The sequence below is a fragment of the Anguilla anguilla genome, chromosome 17, assembly GCF_013347855.1.
Source record: "Anguilla anguilla isolate fAngAng1 chromosome 17, fAngAng1.pri, whole genome shotgun sequence".
Taxonomy (NCBI): domain Eukaryota; kingdom Metazoa; phylum Chordata; class Actinopteri; order Anguilliformes; family Anguillidae; genus Anguilla; species Anguilla anguilla.
Window position 1 is genome coordinate 25,891,119 of NC_049217.1, and position 20,000 is coordinate 25,911,118.

Consider the following 20,000-nt stretch of genomic DNA (forward strand, 5'->3'; position numbering starts at 1 on the left):
TAAAATGTTAGCATTAGGGGATCTAAAATGTTAAGCTTACTGTTATTTTGACCTTTGCCTGTTATGAGTTCTCCACCTGACCAATATGACTTAACTCTTAACCCGTAACACACTGTCCTCACCACAACCCAACCTGTATCATAACTGGTTTGTAGAGTGGTCCTAACCCAGATTGCATATTACACATACTGGAATCCATTCACACAGCTGGAGTTTTACTGAAACAGTCGAGACCTTACTCAAGCGTACGATGCATCTCAGTTGGGAGTCAAACCTACAACCTTTGAGTTACAAGCCCAGTTAGGATTATTACACTTAAAAATTATTCTACACTGCCATCCTTGACATCATGACATGTATCTCAATGGGAGGGCTGTGATTCTGTGGAAATCGAACACAGTCATCTCCGGAGATAAGCGGTTTGGGGTGATTTTCTTTGAGTTACCGTCTGACTCCTATGCGATTGTTTTTCTGCCAAAATATCTGATAATTCCCTCAAAACTTAGAAATTATACCAAACAAAAGAAAGACAGCAGCATCCCAGAAAAAGGAGACAAAGCTTCAGCGGGTCAATATTAGGGGACACTCTATAGCAGCAGGGACAAACCAAACAGCAACATAACAGCAAGCTCCAAATCTGAAAATCAAAACTGAATCTATTGGCTATCAGACAACATTCATACATATGAACAACAAATGAGTGTGTATGTATCAACATCAGTTAGTGAATTTGATCATCAATTAATACCAGAAATACAAAAATACTGACATGTTTTCATTAGTTTGGTAGATCCTCAACGTCAGCTTGGTTAACCCACAGAAGCTGTTTAGGCTAATTAATCAGCTCTTCATGTTGGCTGCCGTAATCTGAAGATGGAAAATGGTTGGAAAAAAAACTTACAGTGACAGGAAGCAGACCTAGCAGAGGGACTCTACATTGAGGTTGATTAGACAAAGTTCACGTAAAACCAGAGTCCTCGCCACTGACCTTTGGTGTGGTGGTTGATGCGTTTGCAGTTGGGGAGTATGGGGAAGGTGGGGGGGGGGGCGTTTCGAAAGTAAGAAGAGTATGTACTCTGTTCTGTGGTTTTCGGTAGTGAGAGGGCAGCGTCAGGGATATTTTCTAATACTTTTTAATAATACTGGGCCCCTTCTAGGGGGCTTTCCCGGCATCACAAAACGTCTCACAGGACACGTGTCATACTGCACTTGTCACTATCTGTAATTCTAATATTTGATTGGCAGAGGGGCAGGACTCCTCCATATTAGGGATAGTTGTGCTGCGAGCGACTGCCACAGTCCTGTTATATATCACATGTTCTGTATGTTATGAGGCAGGGCTACCCAATCCTGTTCCAGGAGATCTACTGTCCTGTAGGTTCTCACTCCAACTCTAACACAGTAACACCTCATTCAAAAGCTAGAGATCTCATTGAGCTGCTAACTATTAGAATAATGGTGCGCTACATTTGGGTTGGAATAAAAACCCAGAGGATGGTAGATCTCCAGTAACAGGATTGGTCATATGGATTTCCCTCTTACAGGGCATAGGGATTTCCCTCTTACAGGGCATAGGGTTTTCCCTGTTACAGAGACCCGGGTCGAAATGTCTAGTCTGATGAAGCCTCCTGAAGTCACATAGGCTGTTCTAATGGGGAACAGGAACCTCGGGCAAACTGTTGACCAGGAACAGCATTCAGACTAATGTCAGACAGGGGTGTCTTCTTTACGCCTGGTGCCTGTGATTTCTCAGCTGTGCGGGTCAAGCTTAACTCTGTGACACGTTAAGTTACTCTGTGACTCTGTTTTAAGTTAACTGTAAAACATGTCTGGGCATGCCCAAACCACAGAGCTAGTTTGTCCTGTCCCACATCAAGTCTCTCAAGCCACAGATTTGCCCTCATAACACACAAACACAGATGTACGCACTCACACATACTCATGAAGTGTGAGGTGGAAATGTCCATTGGTGAGAGCAGCAGGGAGAGCACACTTCAGTAAGAGAGCAACAGGAAGAGCACACTTCATTAAGAGAGCAGCAGGAAGAGCGCACTTCAGTAAGAGAGCAACGAGAAGAGCGTGGTTCAGTAGGGTGAGCAGCACAGACAGCAGGGGTCAGTAGGTGAGCAACAAGAAGAGCAGAGTTCAGTAGGCAAGCAGCAGGAAGAGCAGGTTTCAGTAGGTGAGCAGAGTTCTGTTCTGATGCCAGACACTAAGCCAATTGGGGCGATATGGGTTTGAAGTCCCTCTCCCCTTGCACCCCAACCCCCCCCCCCCCCCCCCAAACTAGCCAGGGACATGCGTAAAATATGCAGAAGGTGGCTACAAAGATCCCCCATTATATGATCGGAATACGCATGGTAGAAGATTACAGTAAAACAGGAAAAGCAGTCATACGCCCATCTGTGAAGTCCGGCCCTCCAGAATTGTGAAACACACGAGTAGACAAGTTAAGATAAACAACAGGACCTTGAAATGCATTGCGCGGTGAAATACTCAAAACCAAAGCCAACAAGACTCTACTACTACTGCCTATTCACGTCTCCGTGCTGATCCACTCTGCTGCCTGCCAGCAACCTCATGCCGCTAACGCCAATGCGCCGACACTTACACACCAACGCTAATGCACTGAACGAAGTGGCCAAAGCCCAGTCTGCGTTTCTGAAGCTCACTTCCTTGTCTTGTAGAGAGGCACGACGCCCAACAGCACCGGCGCGGTCGGCTCCAGTGTAGGAGTTTCATCCTCCCATCTCAATGTAAGTAATATTTTTTCCACAAGAAAAATGTAGGTGTTTCTTCTTTGTCTGATGTCTTCCCATGTGCCGGTCTGTGCAATCTGGACAAGACCGTAATATTCTGTGGACCAATCAGGGACGGTGTGAGTCACTACCGAGTCACTGCATCTCACGCGCTTAGCGGACGACCGGACTTGTGCCACGTCCCTACTGTGCAGTCTCTGTCTGGCTCCAATTTGTACAACATGGCGGCACCCACAAACTGCAACTTCCTGGGCTTCAAAAAGCTTTTCACCAAGCCCGTGGAGAGTCAGTGGGTGACGTCGCAGTGACTTTGTCCATGTTTTTCTACAGTCCATGGCGACGACGCTAACATGGCACCGCCAACGGACTGATGCTAACACGCTAACTGGAGTCACCTTTGCTTGGACTTAATTAATACTGGATTGGCTGTTTATGTATTATAATTTATCTGTTGTCATGTAAGCCATTTCCATAACAAAATGCCCGCGGAAGATGGGGTCCCCCTCTGAGTCCGGTTCTGCTCAAGGTTTCTTCCTGTTATCAGTCAGGGAGATTTTCCTTGCCACTGTTGCCCTAGGCTTACTCTTTGGGGGCCGGTTCTCTGTAAAGCTGCTTTGTGACAAAGCTCCTTTGTTAAAAGCGCTATACAAATAAAAATTGATTGATTGTTTGATAACGCTAACGCGCCTCTCCTTGGCCGACCAAAGCCAAGAAGAGCCGAACTGCGTAGTTCTGAGATGACACAGAGGGAGAAACCGCCAAACGAAACCACAACAAAGTCTGCTTCAGATCCCTCATCAGCAGTGATGCAGCCTTTGTCTGTGAGGCAGCCTTTCCCCTGATAAAACAGAAGCGCTCTTCCACTTCCGTTCCATTTCAGTCTTTTTTTAAAAATGTATTTTATTTGCATTTCCTTTCGTTGCGTTCTGGTGAATGTCATGCGTAAAATCTCATGAAATGAACATTGTTTATCAGGCTGCGTGACGTCATCCTGTGTCTCCACAGAACTTGCCACGCCATGTGCCCAGCCAAGAGATCGACGTGGAAATCGGAGGTGAGTCTGATCCCCACAGTGCTCTTCACACTTTGACCTGATAACTGTTCAGGACAGTTATTCACATATGCGTTTATTCAGTGTGTCATCATGCCACCGTTGTCCTCTCACGATCGCTGCATATAAACATTTTTAAAAAATCAAAATCATAATAATGACAGTCAAGATTATTTGAATTGTTTTTCTACGTGTGGTGTCGAAAGGGCTTTCCGGGTGAACGGATGGAACTGGAAGCCAGCTGCGCCGTGCTGCGCTGCGCTGGCTGGAGTGCGTGTGACGGCAACTGTGATTTTACCTGACCTCTGACGATATTGTCCTCCACTGCCCCAGATTCCAAGGTGAAAAAAGTCGTCCTCCCCTGGGCAATGGGTGACGCTACGGAGGAGGTCCTCTCCGTAAATCAAACGCGTCTGGTGGTGAAGCGGGGCGGACGTTACTTCCTGTACGTCCAGGTGACCCTGCAGTCCACCGACACCCCAAACGTGGCCCCCACAGTACGGGTGAAGCAAGAGGACACAACGCTGCTGGAGAGTGTTCTCTCTTATAGGACCACCAGTGGGGCCCTCACCACAGGGTTCCTGGGTAGGCAGGTGAACCTGATTACCAATAAAACCATTACAGTGACCTGCTCCAGTGCCAGCCATATCAACACTACCAGCAGTGCCACCTACCTGGGGATCTACCTGCTGAAGTATGAATAATCCCTGCCCTTGACAAGACTGCTACCTACCTACTGCAGCAGGGAGTTTACCTGGCACCTGGCCCACGCCCGCTGCACCCCACCGTTTCTGGGAGTCTACCCGATCCAAAGTGGACAAACCTCAGTTAGCCCACCATCTTCCGCAGCAGAGACTCTGGCCTGAAGAGCCACAACTTTAACGTGACGTCTCTGTACCCATGGACCTCCTTCCGCTGAACTATCCCTATCCTTAATTCCTATCAAACATCTCCCCCATTTTCTTTGGGGTCTGAAATGTCCCGACAGTGGCTCAGAGGCCCTGACACTGTGGCCTGTTCCATAGAGTAAGGATGAATTATTTCTGAGATTTGGAGGAAGACTATTGCAGGAAGAATGCATGAATGGCCATCCATGGCATACATTTTTTATTCACTTCCTTAATTTCTGTCTGATATTTACATGATACAGTATTCCATAACTGCACCAAAATAACTGGGATCAAAGCATGTTGCTTTGTCAATGGGTCAGTATTATGATCTTTAAAAAGGAATGATTATGACATCCAGAAAAAACATATACTGGAACATGCTGAAGGTCATGTATAGTTATAGTACGGTTACAGAGATTTCAGGGATTTTTAGTTCAATGTTTACACATTTGTGCTACAAGCCTGAAGTGGTGGACTTTCAATTTAGGCTTGCAACACAAAATAAGAGGATATTTCTGTGTCTTTTAACTTATTAACTTATATTTATGCTTATTAGGTTGCAATTATTTTAAATGTATTGCAAAGCAGAATGTACCAGAGCAATAGTATTGCAAAAATGAATGTATTTTGTTTTATTAAGCTATACAGAGCCGCACTCTTTAAAATTGTAAAACGGATTTAGAATGCATTGAAATGCTTTAACCAGCAGACAGGGAATGGAATGCATTGTAATGGAATTTATATTGACAGAGAATGGAATGCATTGAAATGGAATTCTATATTGACGGAGAATGGAATGTATTGTAATGGAATTCTATATTGACAGAGAGTGGAATGTATTGCAGTGAAAAGCAATGTCAGTCAGTGATCCTGGATGAGCCTCCGTATGTCATAATGCTCACCTTCGATCCTCCAATAACTGGGTAAAATCTGTCTAGCTATGATTGTTACTCGGTAACAACCAAAGCTGACAGATGAGTAACAAAGGATACCCATGTGGTTCATCCTATTAAAACACAGAATGCCTATGCAGTAACTTTCCCCATGATGTGGTATCAAGTCATCGTATGCCAGTGACATGCGGTCCTGCAGAGGACCTCATTCAGCAGCATAACTGACTCATTGTTTACCACTGATCCATTGTCTAAGGCAGGGCTGCCCAACCCTGTTCCTAGAGATCAGCCATCCTGTAGGTTTTCACTCCGACCCTAACAAAGCACACCTCGTTCAACAGCAAGAGCAGGGCTGCCCAACCCTGTTCCTAGAGATCAGCCATCCTGTAGGTTTTCACTCCGACCCTAACAAAGCACACCTCGTTCAACAGCAAGAGCAGGGCTGCCCAACCCTGTTCCCAGAGATCAGCCATCCTGTAGGTTTTCACTCCAACCCTAACAAAGCACACCTCGTTCAACAGCTAAAGATCTCACTGAGCTGCTAATAAGTAGAATCAGGTGTGCCAAATTAAGGCGCCAGTATACTCAAAACCATACTCTTTTTTTCCCTTTTTTTGAGGACCCATTCTGAACAAGAGACAAACAAAAAGACACAGTGTTTTGACTGTACGGCACGGTGCGTGCAAGCCCCCCCAGACCAAACTGTTTGCGAGCAGTTCAAAGAACCACCCAAGTCTGCAATCGGCCCAACCAAACATCACACGTTCGGTAGCCTCGCCAACCAGTCTCTTTTTTCACTTCGTTCAATGGAGCCTGGCCGATGCCTTGACGCTCTAGGCATAGCCAATCAGAGTGCAGAGGGGGCAGCGCTCCGAATGTGGTGACGATTTGGGCCCATAGACTGTATGTTTTGGTCAGGCGTGGTCTGAAATGTGCACCGGAGAAACATTCTTCTTTTTTTTTTTTTTAAGTTTCCACGTCGCTTAGAGTTTACCACACACATTAGGTTTGAAGTGAAACCTACAGGATGGCAGATCTCCAGGGACAGGGTCTGGCAGCCCAGGTCCAAGGCATGACCACCTGAAGGTGGTGTGTGCCCAGAGGAACAATCTTTGGCTCAGGATAGGCTTTTCTTTAACTCTTGAGAAAGTAGCAAGATCTCAATTGTACATCTTTTCTAGATCACATAATTCTGAATTATTGCTCCTAAAACCCCCTTAGGAGAAAAGATGAGATAATGAGAGGATGAATTTGAAACTTCAGTAAGATACATATGTTTCAATAAGAAACATATTTGAGAAGAATCATGAGATCCTGGGAGTCATAGCTGAGTTTTCTTTGAGCTCTTTCTCTGATCTCATGGTCCCATGTTAAGGAGACCTAAATTAGACTTATTTAAGATCATTTAGAGATCTCTTGTTTTGATCAGAGTAAGACATAAATGAGATTATATGTGGTTGTTTCTCCTGAGTTGAATCTGAGAAGTAGGAGAAAAAGCCTTTGGTCTCACCTTAGTATTAAAAATGGCTCATGTATGTCTAGGAGAAATGAAAGAAACAACTCTGAGATCTCTTCTTGGATTTTGCTTTCCTACGGGTCTGTACGTATGTTAATAAGCATGACTAATGGAAAGCTTGTGAGGCAGAACTCCATTGCACAGTGAGGCAGGAACCCAGCAGCCTAAGTGGACTGACTTATCGCATCTGTAGGAAACGGCCTCCTGTCTCCTTGGCAAACTTGGTCTGATGCAAAAAAAAAAAAAGTAGTACAGAGGCGTTTTTTAGGGGGTCCTTCCCGATCCCCGAAATAATTTTTTTTTTAACGAAGACATTAAGTTCAATGCAATGCAGCCGAGTGAAATGCATACAGATGGAATGTTACAGGGATCAAGAGATTGTGCCCTCATTTGCTTTGCCTGTGGTGCTTATTTATTATTTGTCCAAGGTAAAATAGATTTTTTCTACCACACGGACAAAGATATGAATCTTTTATTTATTATTTATTTTAGACCATGTCTGCACTATCCTCTTTGTACACGTGATTCAGGCACATGGCCTAGGACACAACTGAGCATGTCTGTTGAGCGCAAAAATTGTACTTCCTGGTTCTGATGTGTCCCTGTAGGTTTTCACTGGCGTCGCTGTCTCTACACATTTTTTAAACCTCATGTCGTCTTCACTGTTGCACTCTTTCTAGCAGTAAACCAACCATCTGACTCTATGGACTCCCTAATTCCAATTTTTTTTTAAAAAGGAAATGTTTTGATATAAATCTCTCACAAATGCATATGTTGTGTATATATAAAGGTGCTATACTGTACTCTGATAAACTGAAGCCATTTTTTTAATTTATTTTTATTTTTTTTAAATCCTGCTTCACATTTTCCAGTCGATAGAATTTAAGGCAAACAACCCTCACTCTCCTTTCACCAGCAGCAGACCTATTCACATTCACTCCTACACAGGGAAATTACCTGTGTTCGTGTTTGTGCGTATGTTTTCACAAACTGAAGTGAACATTGGACTCCCGTAGGCTCTGTCAGACACCCCACAGCAATGGCGAACAGGCCTAATATATCTAGCTACCCTACACGTCTGCTACTCCCTCGGTTTTCACAATCAACGAAACACAGACAAGCTCTGGAGAGGGCCAGGCATGGCCACCCACATGGATTTTCCCCTGTCTGCGAGAGACACAGCAGTCTGAAAGAGAGGAAGCACACTGCTACTCTCTCTCTCTCTCTCTCTCTCTCTCTCTCTCTCACACACACACACACACACACACACACACTCACACACACACTCACACACACATATACTCCATCTTTCTCTTTCTTTATTTTTCTTTCTTTGAGTGCAGATGACATGCCCAGTCACATGATTATATACTTATATCTCTGTGTGGCCTGTTTATCTAACAGTCGATTACCTGTAGACCATGACTTTGACTTGTTTATGAGGTCAGTTTCACATGTATTATCGCTGAAATATATTTGTCACCTGGTATCCAAATGCCGTTTTCGCTGATAGTCTGCTTGGGTGGAGTTGCTGACTTTTTAACGGAGGGATTTTTTTTCCCAAATTAATAAACCGAAATGTAGTACCAAGGGAGAGGTCACACAGACTTAACAAGGACACGTTAGGGGGGTATGCTGAGACGACACCGCCTGTACCTGTGCCTGTACCTGTGTTCCGCCAGCATTATTGTTTGTGCCTGTGTTCAGAATGCGGGACCGTGGGACGCAAGTGAAGAAGGCAAACCGCGGTGGCAGGCCCCAGCTCAGCTCAGCTCAGCTGTGCGGCCACCATTCAATTTCAATTTTTTGTCCTCGACTCTGATTCACAGTTCTTTTCTTTTCTTTTTTTTCTATCCACCACACACAGGAGCGTGAGAAAGGCAGCCCCGGGGGTGACTCAGCGGCGAGACCCCCTCGCAGACATCGAGGCTGGGGAGTGACTCTCACCGCTGTCAGCAGTCTGACTCACAGGACCCCTGAAGTTCTGGCTGAAGTGCATTGTGGGAGCAGCGCTTTCTAGGAACTGCGCGGTTCATAGAACACCCCTAAGGTCTCGACTTGGCAGCCAAGAGACAATCACACTATGATGTAACCAAAATGATGGCACAACCTTTTTTCCTTACACACAGAAATAGACCCTGGACATAAAAGATAATATTGTTTTCTTTTTCAAATTTTTTTTTTTTTTTTTGGGGGGGGGGGGGACCTGACCCTACTTAACTTAGCAAAGGGGACCACAGGGCCTACAGCAGGACTATGTATATGTCTGTACTCAGTATTCATTTCATTGTGTCTTGAATGAAGAGACAATACATCTCTAATTATTACAGGAATTCTTAGAGGAATATGTGATTTTCAATCTTGTTTCCAAAGATGTAAACCAACTCTTAAATTATGGGATGTGAAAGGATGTGATTGGATGATAAGATGTGACAGACTGGTGGAAAGTGGTCAGCTGGTGGCGTATGCCCAGGTGAATGGCAGTTGAGCCATGCCTCTCACATCCCACCACAGGGCCACATGTACGGTGATACTTCTGTCAAAGGGGCCATGGGTTTGAATCCCAGGCGAGTGCTTTGTCTCATTGGCGCCGCCAATAGAACACAACGGTGCGTAGGTTCTGAGGGAGAGTTTAAACACAGCGGTAAGAAAACCCCATTGAGACGCAGTGCGAATGCTTCCGTTTTTTCCCTGGTCGAGCGTGTTTGAGATCTCAGCAGATTGCGCACTGTGAGCACAGCGCTGAAGGAGGCGGAGCCTCGGTGTGGGAGAAAGAGAAAGAGACGGAGCGAAATGCAGAAAGAGAATGAAGAGGAAGACGTGTCCTCGCTCTCTGGCAGCGGGAATTTTTTTTCGTTTCCGTGACGCGGAGTCGCTTTCACCGAACCGCACCTTTTAGTCTGCGCTCCCCGCCGAGTTCGTATCCATGGGCTTCTCCCCCGACGACGGCGGCACTACCGACTCCCCGAGCGGCGCCGCCGCCAGCGCACCCTCCCTGCGAGCCGGCCGCCTGACGCAGAGCGAAACTGCGGAACTCCCACTGGGTGGAGGCCTCGCCTCCCGTCGTCACGGCACCCGCCGAGGCGGAGGGGATGCCGTCTGATTGGCCGGCCCAGGCGCGGCACCTCGGTTAGCAGGAACACCTCCGAGCGCAGCCGCGTTCCCACGCGGAAAGACGTCACCTTTGCCGCCGCCGCCGCCGCCGCCGCCGTCACCCCTGCCCTGGCTTTCGTCTCTGTCCTCCCTGTCGGTGGAAATGTCAAAAAAAAAAAGATTCTGTCCCCATTGCTCTGGGATCTGAACACACGCCTCACATGCACTGGGGGTGAGGCTCAGGTCTCAGAATGACAGGTGGAACCACACATTTCGGTTTTTTTTTTCAGCTCTTTCAGATTCGCTTCGTCTTTCCCCCTCGTACATTTTTTTTCCTCTGAAGACACGCGGGGCGAACCGCTGCATATGGCCTGCATTAGGCGTAATAACAACTGCGAAGTGCATGTGCTCCTGTGTGTGTGTGTGTGTGTGTGTGTGTGTGTGTGTGAGTGTGTGTGTGTGTGTGTGTGGGTGTGTGTGCGTGTGTGTGTGTGTGTGTGTGTGTGTGTGTGTGTGTGAGTGTGTGTGTGTGTGTGTGAGTGTGAGTGTGTGTGTGTGTGTGGGGGTGGGGGGGGGCATTTTGTGTGAGAAAATAAACAGTGTGGGCAGCTGTGGGAAGTTGAGACGCATTCCCTGAAATAAACAGACTCAGCAGGAAACCACACAGACTCGTTTTTAGCACAGAAAAGAGAAAAACAAATCATGTGACATTTGCATATCACATGGGCATTACAAGCAGGGATGGCACGATGTCAGAGGTTTGGTAGTCGAAACCAATACCAGTGAAATTCCGCAATTCCTCATGCCTAAGTCTCTATCGTTTATTTATGCACGCGCGCCGTTTGTCAAAACTCGATATTTTGACTAGCTCTGATTACAATAAGAATCAAATGTGATGAACGTGTTACTAGGTTAGTTGTTCGCAGCTAAAAGATGCGTTGGCTTCACGAGGGGTGAAATTTCAAAGGTTTGATGAATTGAGGGGTGAAATTTCAAAGGTTTGATGAATTGAGGGGTGAAATTTCAAAGGTTTGATGAATTGAGGGGTGAAATTTCAAAAATTTGATGAACTGAGGGGTGAATAAGGAGGGTAGGGCAGTGGCTGAAAGGACTTTATTTGACAGTGTCTATACTGCCCCCTGCTGGAAAACATACTGCATGCAGGGAGATAAGAACAGAACAGTAAAAACAACTCACACACGCACACACACATACACATAAACACACATATCCACTTACTCAAACACACACTCATATTCACACATACAGACAAAACACATAACAAAAGCTTATACAAAAAACACAACACACATCCACACACACACATAACTCAGGGATTGTGTTGTGTGAACAGATCTAATTATTAACACTTTGTGTTTTGTAAGTATTTTGACTGTGTCCTGCACTGTTGTGACCATTTCCAGCCCCACTACTGGTCATTGATCTACCAGTGTGAAGGTGAAGTTTGATTTGGTGCACCATGCCTAAAAAGTCAAGCAGCAACAAGTTGTTTTCAATCATCTGATGGACTGCACATTTCAGCACCTCCCAGATCAGCCACCAGGGGGCAGTGTAAGATTTAGGGAGTAGATTAATTTGACTGATACGTTTGCTCGTTCAGTGAGATGTCATCCACGTGCATATCTCCCATGTGTATATTTCCTGTGAGATTCACAAATTTTACAATTTCACATATATTATAGGCTTCTCCCTTATTGTGACTGATTTCTCATGTATTTCAGACTATGGTATAAAAAAAAGAATATATATATATATATATATATATGTATATATATATATATATATATATATATACAGTCCCCTCCAAAAGTATTGGAACAGCAAGGTCAGTTCCTTTGTTTTTGCTATACACTGAAGACAATTGAGTTTGAGGTCAAAAGATGTACATGAGATGACAGATCCGAATTTAAGCCTTTATTTCCTGGTATTTTTTATCTAGATTTGTTAAACAACTTAGAACATATCACCTTTTGTATCAGACAACCCAATTTTTAGGTGAGCAAAAGTATTGGAACATGTGAATGACAGGTGTTTCTTGTTGCTCAGATGTGTCCTGTTAGATTGATTGGTTAAACAATAAATAGTTCTGAATGTCTACTCTTGGTTTTAGCCTTGGGGTTTGCCTATGAAAACTGCATTTGTGTTATAAAAGATAAAAGACCAGAGAGCTGTCTTTGGGAGAAAAGCAAGCTTAGAAAAGAGGGGAAATCGATCAGAGCCATTGCACAAGCATTGGGGATAGCTTGTACGACAACTTGGAATGTCCTGAAAAAGAAAGAAACCGCTGGCGTACTGAGCAACATATATCGAACAGGTCGACCAAGGAAAACAACAGCAGTTGATGACAGAAACATTGTGAAAGCTGTGAAGAAAAACCTCAAAACATCAGTCAGTGACATCACAAACAATCTCCACAGGACAGGGGTGAAGGTATCTCAATCAACTGTTCGAAGAAGACTTAGAGAGCAGCAATATAGAGGCTATACCACAAGATGCAAACTACTCATCAGTAGTAAGAATCGGAAGACGAGATTACAATTTGCAAAGAAGTACAGAGATGAGCCACAAAAGTTCTGGAACAAGGTTTTATGGACTGATGAGACCAAGATTAACCTCTACCAAAGTGATGGAAAGGCCAAAGTGTGGAGAAAGAAGGGATCTGCTCATGATCCAAAACATATAAGCTCATCTGTGAAGCACGGTGGAGGAAGTGTCATGGCTTGGGCTTGCATGGCTGCTTCTGGATTGGGCTCACTAATCTTTATTGATGATGTAACTCATGATGGTAGCAGCAGGATGAATTCAGAAGTCTACAAAAACATTCTGTCTGCCAACTTACGGAGAAATGCATCCAAACTAATTGGGAGGAACTTCATCATGCAGCAAGACAATGACCCAAAACACACTGCCAACTGAACAAAGGATTTCATTAGGGAGAAAAAGTGGAAGGTTTTAGACTGGCCCAAGTCAATCACCAGACCTTAACCCAATTGAGCATGCATTTCACCTCCTGAAGAGGAGATTGAAGGGAAAACCCCCCCGAAACAAACAACAACTGAAAGAGGCTGCAGTAAAAGCCTGGAAAAGCATTGCAAAAGAAGAATGCAACAGTTTGGTGATGTCAATGGGTCGCAGGCTTGATGCAGTTATTGCAAGCAAGAGATATGCTACCAAATATTAAGTGTTATTTGATTTCATTTACTTAAATACTCTCTGTTCCAATACTTTTGCTCACCTAAAAATTGGGTGGTCTGATACCAAAGGTGCTATGTTCTAAGTAGTTTAACACATCTAGGTGTAAATACCAGGAAATAAAAGCTGAAATTCTGAACTCTTGTCTCATGTTCATCTTTTTTATCTCAACCCCAAATGTATTCAGTGTATAGCAAAAACAAAGGAATTGGCCTTGCTGTTCCAATACTTTTGGAGGGGACTGTATATATATATATATATACTGTATATGCACTGTATATAACATTGAATCTGCAAATCTCCACTTCATTAGAATGTCCTTCAGTAGCATTGCATGCGGGACTGTCAGTGAGGGGCTGCTGGGTGACTTGCCCTGCTCAGGCACTGCTCTCGTGCACGGATGGGCTCACATTGCCCAGAGCTGGCCCTCAACACGCCACGGCCAGCCGTGGCTGATACACCGTCTGAAGGGCCCTGGAAGGCTCCTCCGCTGCTTCACAGAGGGGACTCTCGTTCAAGGAAAACTTGTTCACTGCTGGCCAATCACACGCTTCACGTCTACCACGCATGGTTCCATGAAGGACTTGGAAGGTTTTCGCTACGGAGACAAGCCAAAAAACCATTTTTTTCCTGTACCGCGGGGGATACTCATATTAGCTGCTCTCCGCTCTGGTCATGGAGAGATAGAGGAAAGGGGGGCGGGGGGGGGGGGGGGGGGGGGGGCAGCCACACCTTGTGCTCTCAGTAACTGTGTCTCTTAAAGGTGAATCTCCCAGCGGGGTGGAAACTTGCACCCGCCCACACATATACACACTCGCACATACACACAAACACAGAGCCACAGAGTCATTACTAACCCGCACTGAGTCAGCAAAAGATCTAAGTATTGAATGTCAAGTCCTGCCGTCGCCCCCCCCCCCCCCTCCCCACGTGCCCCGCGCCCCCCTCCAACCGCATTTCTTCTCTGCCTCAACTTCCTCCCCGGCTACAGTGCACAGGTACTATATCTCTCAAATTCTCATAATTAAGTGTGTCTGTGTAGGTGCATGGGTGTAGATGTGGGGGAGTTTTTACCTTTGCTATCTGGACCAGAAAATCTCTTGTTATGTCTTCTTTACTCTTCAAAATTCACCTTGTTCCAAGAGCATATTGATAAGCAGGAGACTGCAAAGAGTACCAGAGATAACAGCTCAGGATGGGAATGCCCCACTCCGCCTGCACAAGCAGACATTTATAGCATCAGATATTACATTACATTTATTTGGCAGACGCTTTTATCCAAAGCGACGTACAAAAAGTGCATTTCATGGTCATAGACAACTACTAAACACAGGTTCAGTAAGACACGGTACTTATTTTGTACAGCTATTTCTAGCCAAGAACACAGTTTAGTTCACACAGTGAGCACTATTCAGACCTAACCTCTGCAAAGCCAACTAGGCAGAAGAATAAGCTACAGTATTAGGACAAATACAAATTACCAAAAAGTGCTGGGATGGAGCAACATGTAACAAGTGACAGGAAAAAAAGGGGGGGAAGGGGGGATTTAGAGTGAAATATACAGCGTGGTGGTGGTTAGTCTAAGTATAGTCTGAAGAGATGAGTCTTCAGGCCACGGCGGAAGATGGGTAGTGAGGGGGAGGTTTGGAGAGGGACGGGGAGTTTGTTCCACCACTGGGGAGCTAGGGTGGAGAAGCTCTGTGATCCCTTTGGGCGAGATATAAAACTGATAATGATATATTTCATGATTTAAAACCATTTACCTGGATGGACATAATAGAAGACATACATTCCCTTTTCAAAATATTTTGTCTGTGATATGAGGGGGGGCTTTCACTGAGGGCAGTTACCCACTGCAGTGAGATGGGGGATGGGGGGGTTTCACTGAGGGCAGTTACCCACTGCAGTGAGATGGGGGATGGGGGGGTTTCACTGAGGGCAGTTACCCACTGCAGTGAGATAAGGGGGGGGCGGGGGGGGGGGTTCACTGAGGGCAGTTACCCACTGCAGTGAGATGGGGGGGGGGCTTTCACTGAGGGCAGTTACCCACTGCAGTGAGATAAGGGGGGGGCGGGGGGGGGGGGGTTCACTGAGGGCAGTTACCCACTGCAGTGAGATAAGGGGGGGGGGGGGGGGGGGGGGTGGTTCACTGAGGGCAGTTACCCACTGCAGTGAGATGGGAGATGGGGGGGGTTTTCACCCAGGTAGCCATCATTTTGGTTACAACAAAGTAACCACAGATAAATTCCTCCTCCCCCCCACCCCCCCCCCAAACTCACTCTGCTCACAGTCTGCAGTTCACCCGCTTCGTTTAGCGTAGGCGTCAGGACGCTAACAGCGCTCCCTGGCTCCCCCTCGCATCGCCACTGGGTCTGCGCGGCACGCCAGTGCGTTCGGTATTCAGCTTCAGGCCAAGACCACAGCGCGTTCGGAAACAGTAACGGCCTGCCCACAGGTACGCATCGCGGGGCGCCCCTGAAACATCGCGGGGCGCCCCTGAAATTCAAAGGGATAAAAAAAATGAAAGAGCCAGAGACGGCTGTATTTAGGCCCCATCACAACAGACCAGCGCTAGCACAGCGCAACGCTACACCCGTCAGGCCCAACAGCCCCACATTCTTAATACTTTCAAATTCGGTCTCTGATATTTGAAACCGGAAGATTTCGGTTGGAAGCATCTTGCTACGCATCGACGTTCAGGCGTTTAGCAGGGGCGCTCACGCGGGGCGACTTGCTTACCGGTTCAGACGGTGAACACCGCTGGTGCCGAGTCAAGTCATCGGGGTCACGACTGTAAGCAGAGGCCAATACGTAACCTTTCAACATAAAGTTAGACACCACATTAGTCACAAGGGGGAAACGGATATGGTCTAGCTTTAGCATAGGTACATGCAGTTCAGACATCAGGAATTAGTTAGCCAAGGCAGGGTACATTTTAAATGAGTAAGGTATGTTCTCTGCCTGCATCCGCCCGCTCTTCGGTTTTCATGACGGCACGAGACCAAGTTCAATGAACTGGTCTACAGTTCTATGTGTACGTATATAGCGTTTTGTCATAGGTTTACACTATTTCATTATAATGTATGTTGTCAACCAAAACCACCAACAGCGATGAAATACGAAGGAAAGAATGGCGACCACATTGTAAACCCCAACAGTATGACTCACTCACAAGAATAGAGAGAAATAGTTTGTCCAGAACGACACTATTGAGTATTGTGAGCCAGAATTCAAATTGTCATGAGCTGTATTGGGGGGGGCTGTATTGTATTTTTCTGAGTAATGAGTGATACATTGCATAAATGTTTTAATTTAGCAAACTTACGGTCCCTGACGGTATGTATGTGCGGACATTCTGACAGGGCTATGGGCTCAAAGGAACATATTCTGATAAATGGATACCTCCTTCAAGCAGGACAATCCAATTTTTTGTGGGAGGAAATATCCACAAACAACTGTAGATTAAAATTGATAGACATTATTTATTTATTGAGTTTAAATTATGCTAACATAATTGTTTTGAGGTAATCAGTTTCCACAAAACCTTTGAGTAGGCTGAATTACTCAAGTAAGAAGTAAATTTACAATGCATCTGGCTGCTCTGTAGAATCGGCACTGATGTTACGTTCACATCGCAAGCAAATTTGATTTGTTTTTCAAATCCGATCTTTAGCGCTGACTTGTCTGCGTTGTTATTTGCAAGCACAAACTCTTGGTCGTTCGCACCAGGCTTCAGCTAGCTTGTTGCAAAAAGAATTGTTCTGCGTTGGAGAAACGCGCCACCTGCCTGAACACACAAATCCAGCCTGATCACCTGCAAATCGCTGTACAGAGAGTCTGTCCCGATGATCGAATCTCAAAAACAAATCAGATTTGCCTGTAGTGTGACTGTACCATTCGCGTCAGGGTCGATGTTTAGGTCCAGCTTTCACCTTCAGCATCAGAGGGAAATCAGGTCAGGGGGGGGGGGGGGGGCTGTGGTTAGCCGTTTCGTAAGTCGCGTTGTCGACCTCCAAGCAGCAAGCGTGGGTGGAGTTGTCATGGCAACATTGTCCGAACTACATCTGCAAAAGCCCCGTTCGCTGACAGTTCCCATAAACCCACCAGCAACCTCACTCAGGGGAAAGCGTGCATTTTAAGAACCTGCCTTTCTCTCCACCAGACAGCTGCAGAGAGGCTATGAGAGGAAACCACGGTGACCTTCTGTTCATTTTAACTTTAAGGTGTGAGATCGCAAATACATGATTAGAATGTTCTTAACGGAACACTCTAATGCTGGTGTAGCAATCATTCTTGGTGACTGAAAGCAGTGGAGTTCTAGAACACTCTGATTTACAATTTTGAAAAAAAAAATTCTAAAAAACCTACTTTTTTTTTTTGAAAGCAAAAGTAAAACACCATTAACAAAATTTAAATCTGGTAACCATCTCCCCGTTTCCTTGAGTATAACTTGTTAACAACAGTAAACTTACTTTAGAAGTAGTAGCATACTTATTAAGTGCTTTCCATAGGAATGGCCATTTTCCTGAAGTGGATTGGTTCTTTTTCTTATAGTCCTTCTGTTATGGAACTATTTTCCTTTTACATTATACAGGAACAAATCAATGGTCACATTATAGACAATAAGACATAAATCATTTTGTAAATAACTTTTTATTAAGGATTAATCAATTGTATTTGCACATATGAACAAAATCTAGTATAAGTAAAAAATATATTATACACAGTATGTACTACAGTCACACTGCTTGTTTGTAACATTTTAGCAATGTGTTATCTTAATTTGATCCTTGAGTGCCACCATACCTGCAGGGCCACTCAGCCTTGGTCCTGGAGGTGTCACAGTGCTGAACTGGAGCAGGATTTCACCTTTGTCCAGGGACCCATATTTCCTCATTTTCACTTACGTTATCTTACATTGGGAATCTGCCATGTTTCATTTCTCTTACCAGTGTTTGGCCTTCCTGAGAAGCTTGAATAGCAGGTACCTTTGAAAGGCGCATTTCTTTATCATTACAATAGCTTTTTTTACGGTTAACTGAACTAGATGAGAAAATATAAGGGAATAAAAGGTTGTTCACATTCAAACTGCCCCCAATCACATAGATCTCAGCAACTAATACATTCAAATGAGGATTTGCAAATATTTCCCCCTTATTCCTGTTTCTGGGTCATAATAATAATAATAAGTAGAAGAACAAAAACAATAAGAAAACAATTATATAACAAAGAAAAACAGAACTTATCCAAGGAGAGGGAGCACAGTCTGAATGTGGAATGACACACAGCTCTAAAAATGAGCACAGGGTGTGTGTGTGTGTGTGTGTGCTTATTTTGTTACGTATGTTAAGGTTCATTTGTTGACTGATTTTATTTTTTGCCACTGTTCTCCCATTTTCTGCCCAATTTAGTCGTTATACCAATTCCCCATGTGTATCACGCTCCTGGTCGATGCACTGTCCTTCTGTTGGTTTGGGGAGGGTGTAGACTACCACATGCCTCCTCCGATACACGTGAAGTCGCCAGTTACTTCTGGCGAACTTCACAGCGAACACTGCCAATTGTGTTCGTAGGAATGTCTGACCAAGCCGGAAGTACCGCTGCCGGGGATTGAACCCGGGTCTCCGCGGTGGTAGGCGAGTGCTTTTACCTCTACACTACCCAGACACCCCACCAAATTTTTAAAAAATTGTTTTCCTTATGGAAATATTTAATTTTGAAGCAATGTGATTTTGTGTCAAATTTCATCTTTAGAAAAATTGTAACAATGTATGACATTATTATATTTGGTTTGGTGGTGTGCAGCATGCTGTCTGATATGAATTTGCTTCAATGATGCGACAGCGTAACGTGCAACTGGTCGAATTCAGGGCTTGGCTTTCGTGATTTGCATAACTCAGCTCCTTCCTAAATCATGTACGCTCCAAAGAAGTTGTCATAGGGGCCTTGACGGGTGATCAGCGTGTGGTTCTGTGCTTTAACCAGGATGGTGTCACCTTTGACCAGGTGGAAAACGCCACCCAGGTAGCTGCTCAGTAGTTCCTTGGTGGACCCGGTACAATGGTACCTTCTGGACTCCATGAGCTGCAGATCGGCCCCTAGGTACCGCGATGTTCTCCGCAACACCGAATGCGTGAACATGTCACATCTGGGCTCTATGAAGTAGACCTTGGAGTAGACAAAGTAGAACCCCTCCTTTTGGACCTGCAGGCCACCGTCCCTGTAGTCCAGCTCGTGGGTGATGGCGCCACCTTCTGTGTTCCACAGCATGATTCCATCAGCACGAGGGCGGATGCGCCCCCCTGGAGAGAGAGAGAGAGAGAGGGAGAGAGAGAGAGAGAGAGAGAAAGGGGGGGGGACATTAGGAATTTACAGTAAGAAAAAGATACCCACAAATCGCCAATATTGACACATACCAAAAAACTACATCGAAAAACACAAGGCAAAAATAAAATCTAGAGGAAAATTTAAATGAAATAATAAATAGCGAGAAAGAGAGAGTGTTAAGGAACAGCGGCTTTGTAATGTTGTAATAGAGGCAGAGTTTATGTGACTCTGCAGAGGTGTGCAGGGTGTTTGCCGTGC

At 45.2% G+C, this 20,000-nt stretch overlaps 2 protein-coding genes across 2 annotated transcripts in view; one reads left to right on the top strand and one right to left on the bottom strand.

The window, feature by feature from the left end:
• The window catches only part of tnfsf18 (TNF superfamily member 18), a 6,562-nt gene extending 653 nt beyond the window's left edge, over positions 1-5,909 (top strand). The window contains exons 2-4 of the mRNA XM_035399109.1: positions 2,688-2,756; positions 3,765-3,813; positions 4,144-5,909. Coding sequence (XP_035255000.1) covers positions 2,688-2,756; positions 3,765-3,813; positions 4,144-4,514 — 489 coding nt within the window. The 3' untranslated portion in view covers positions 4,515-5,909. The remainder of the gene's footprint in view (positions 1-2,687; positions 2,757-3,764; positions 3,814-4,143) is intronic.
• Positions 5,910-18,049: 12,140 nt separating this feature from the next.
• tnfsf14 (TNF superfamily member 14) overlaps positions 18,050-20,000 on the bottom strand; it is a 6,748-nt gene continuing 4,797 nt past the window's right edge. The window contains exon 4 of the mRNA XM_035397183.1: positions 18,050-19,717. Coding sequence (XP_035253074.1) covers positions 19,323-19,717 — 395 coding nt within the window. The 3' untranslated portion in view covers positions 18,050-19,322. The remainder of the gene's footprint in view (positions 19,718-20,000) is intronic.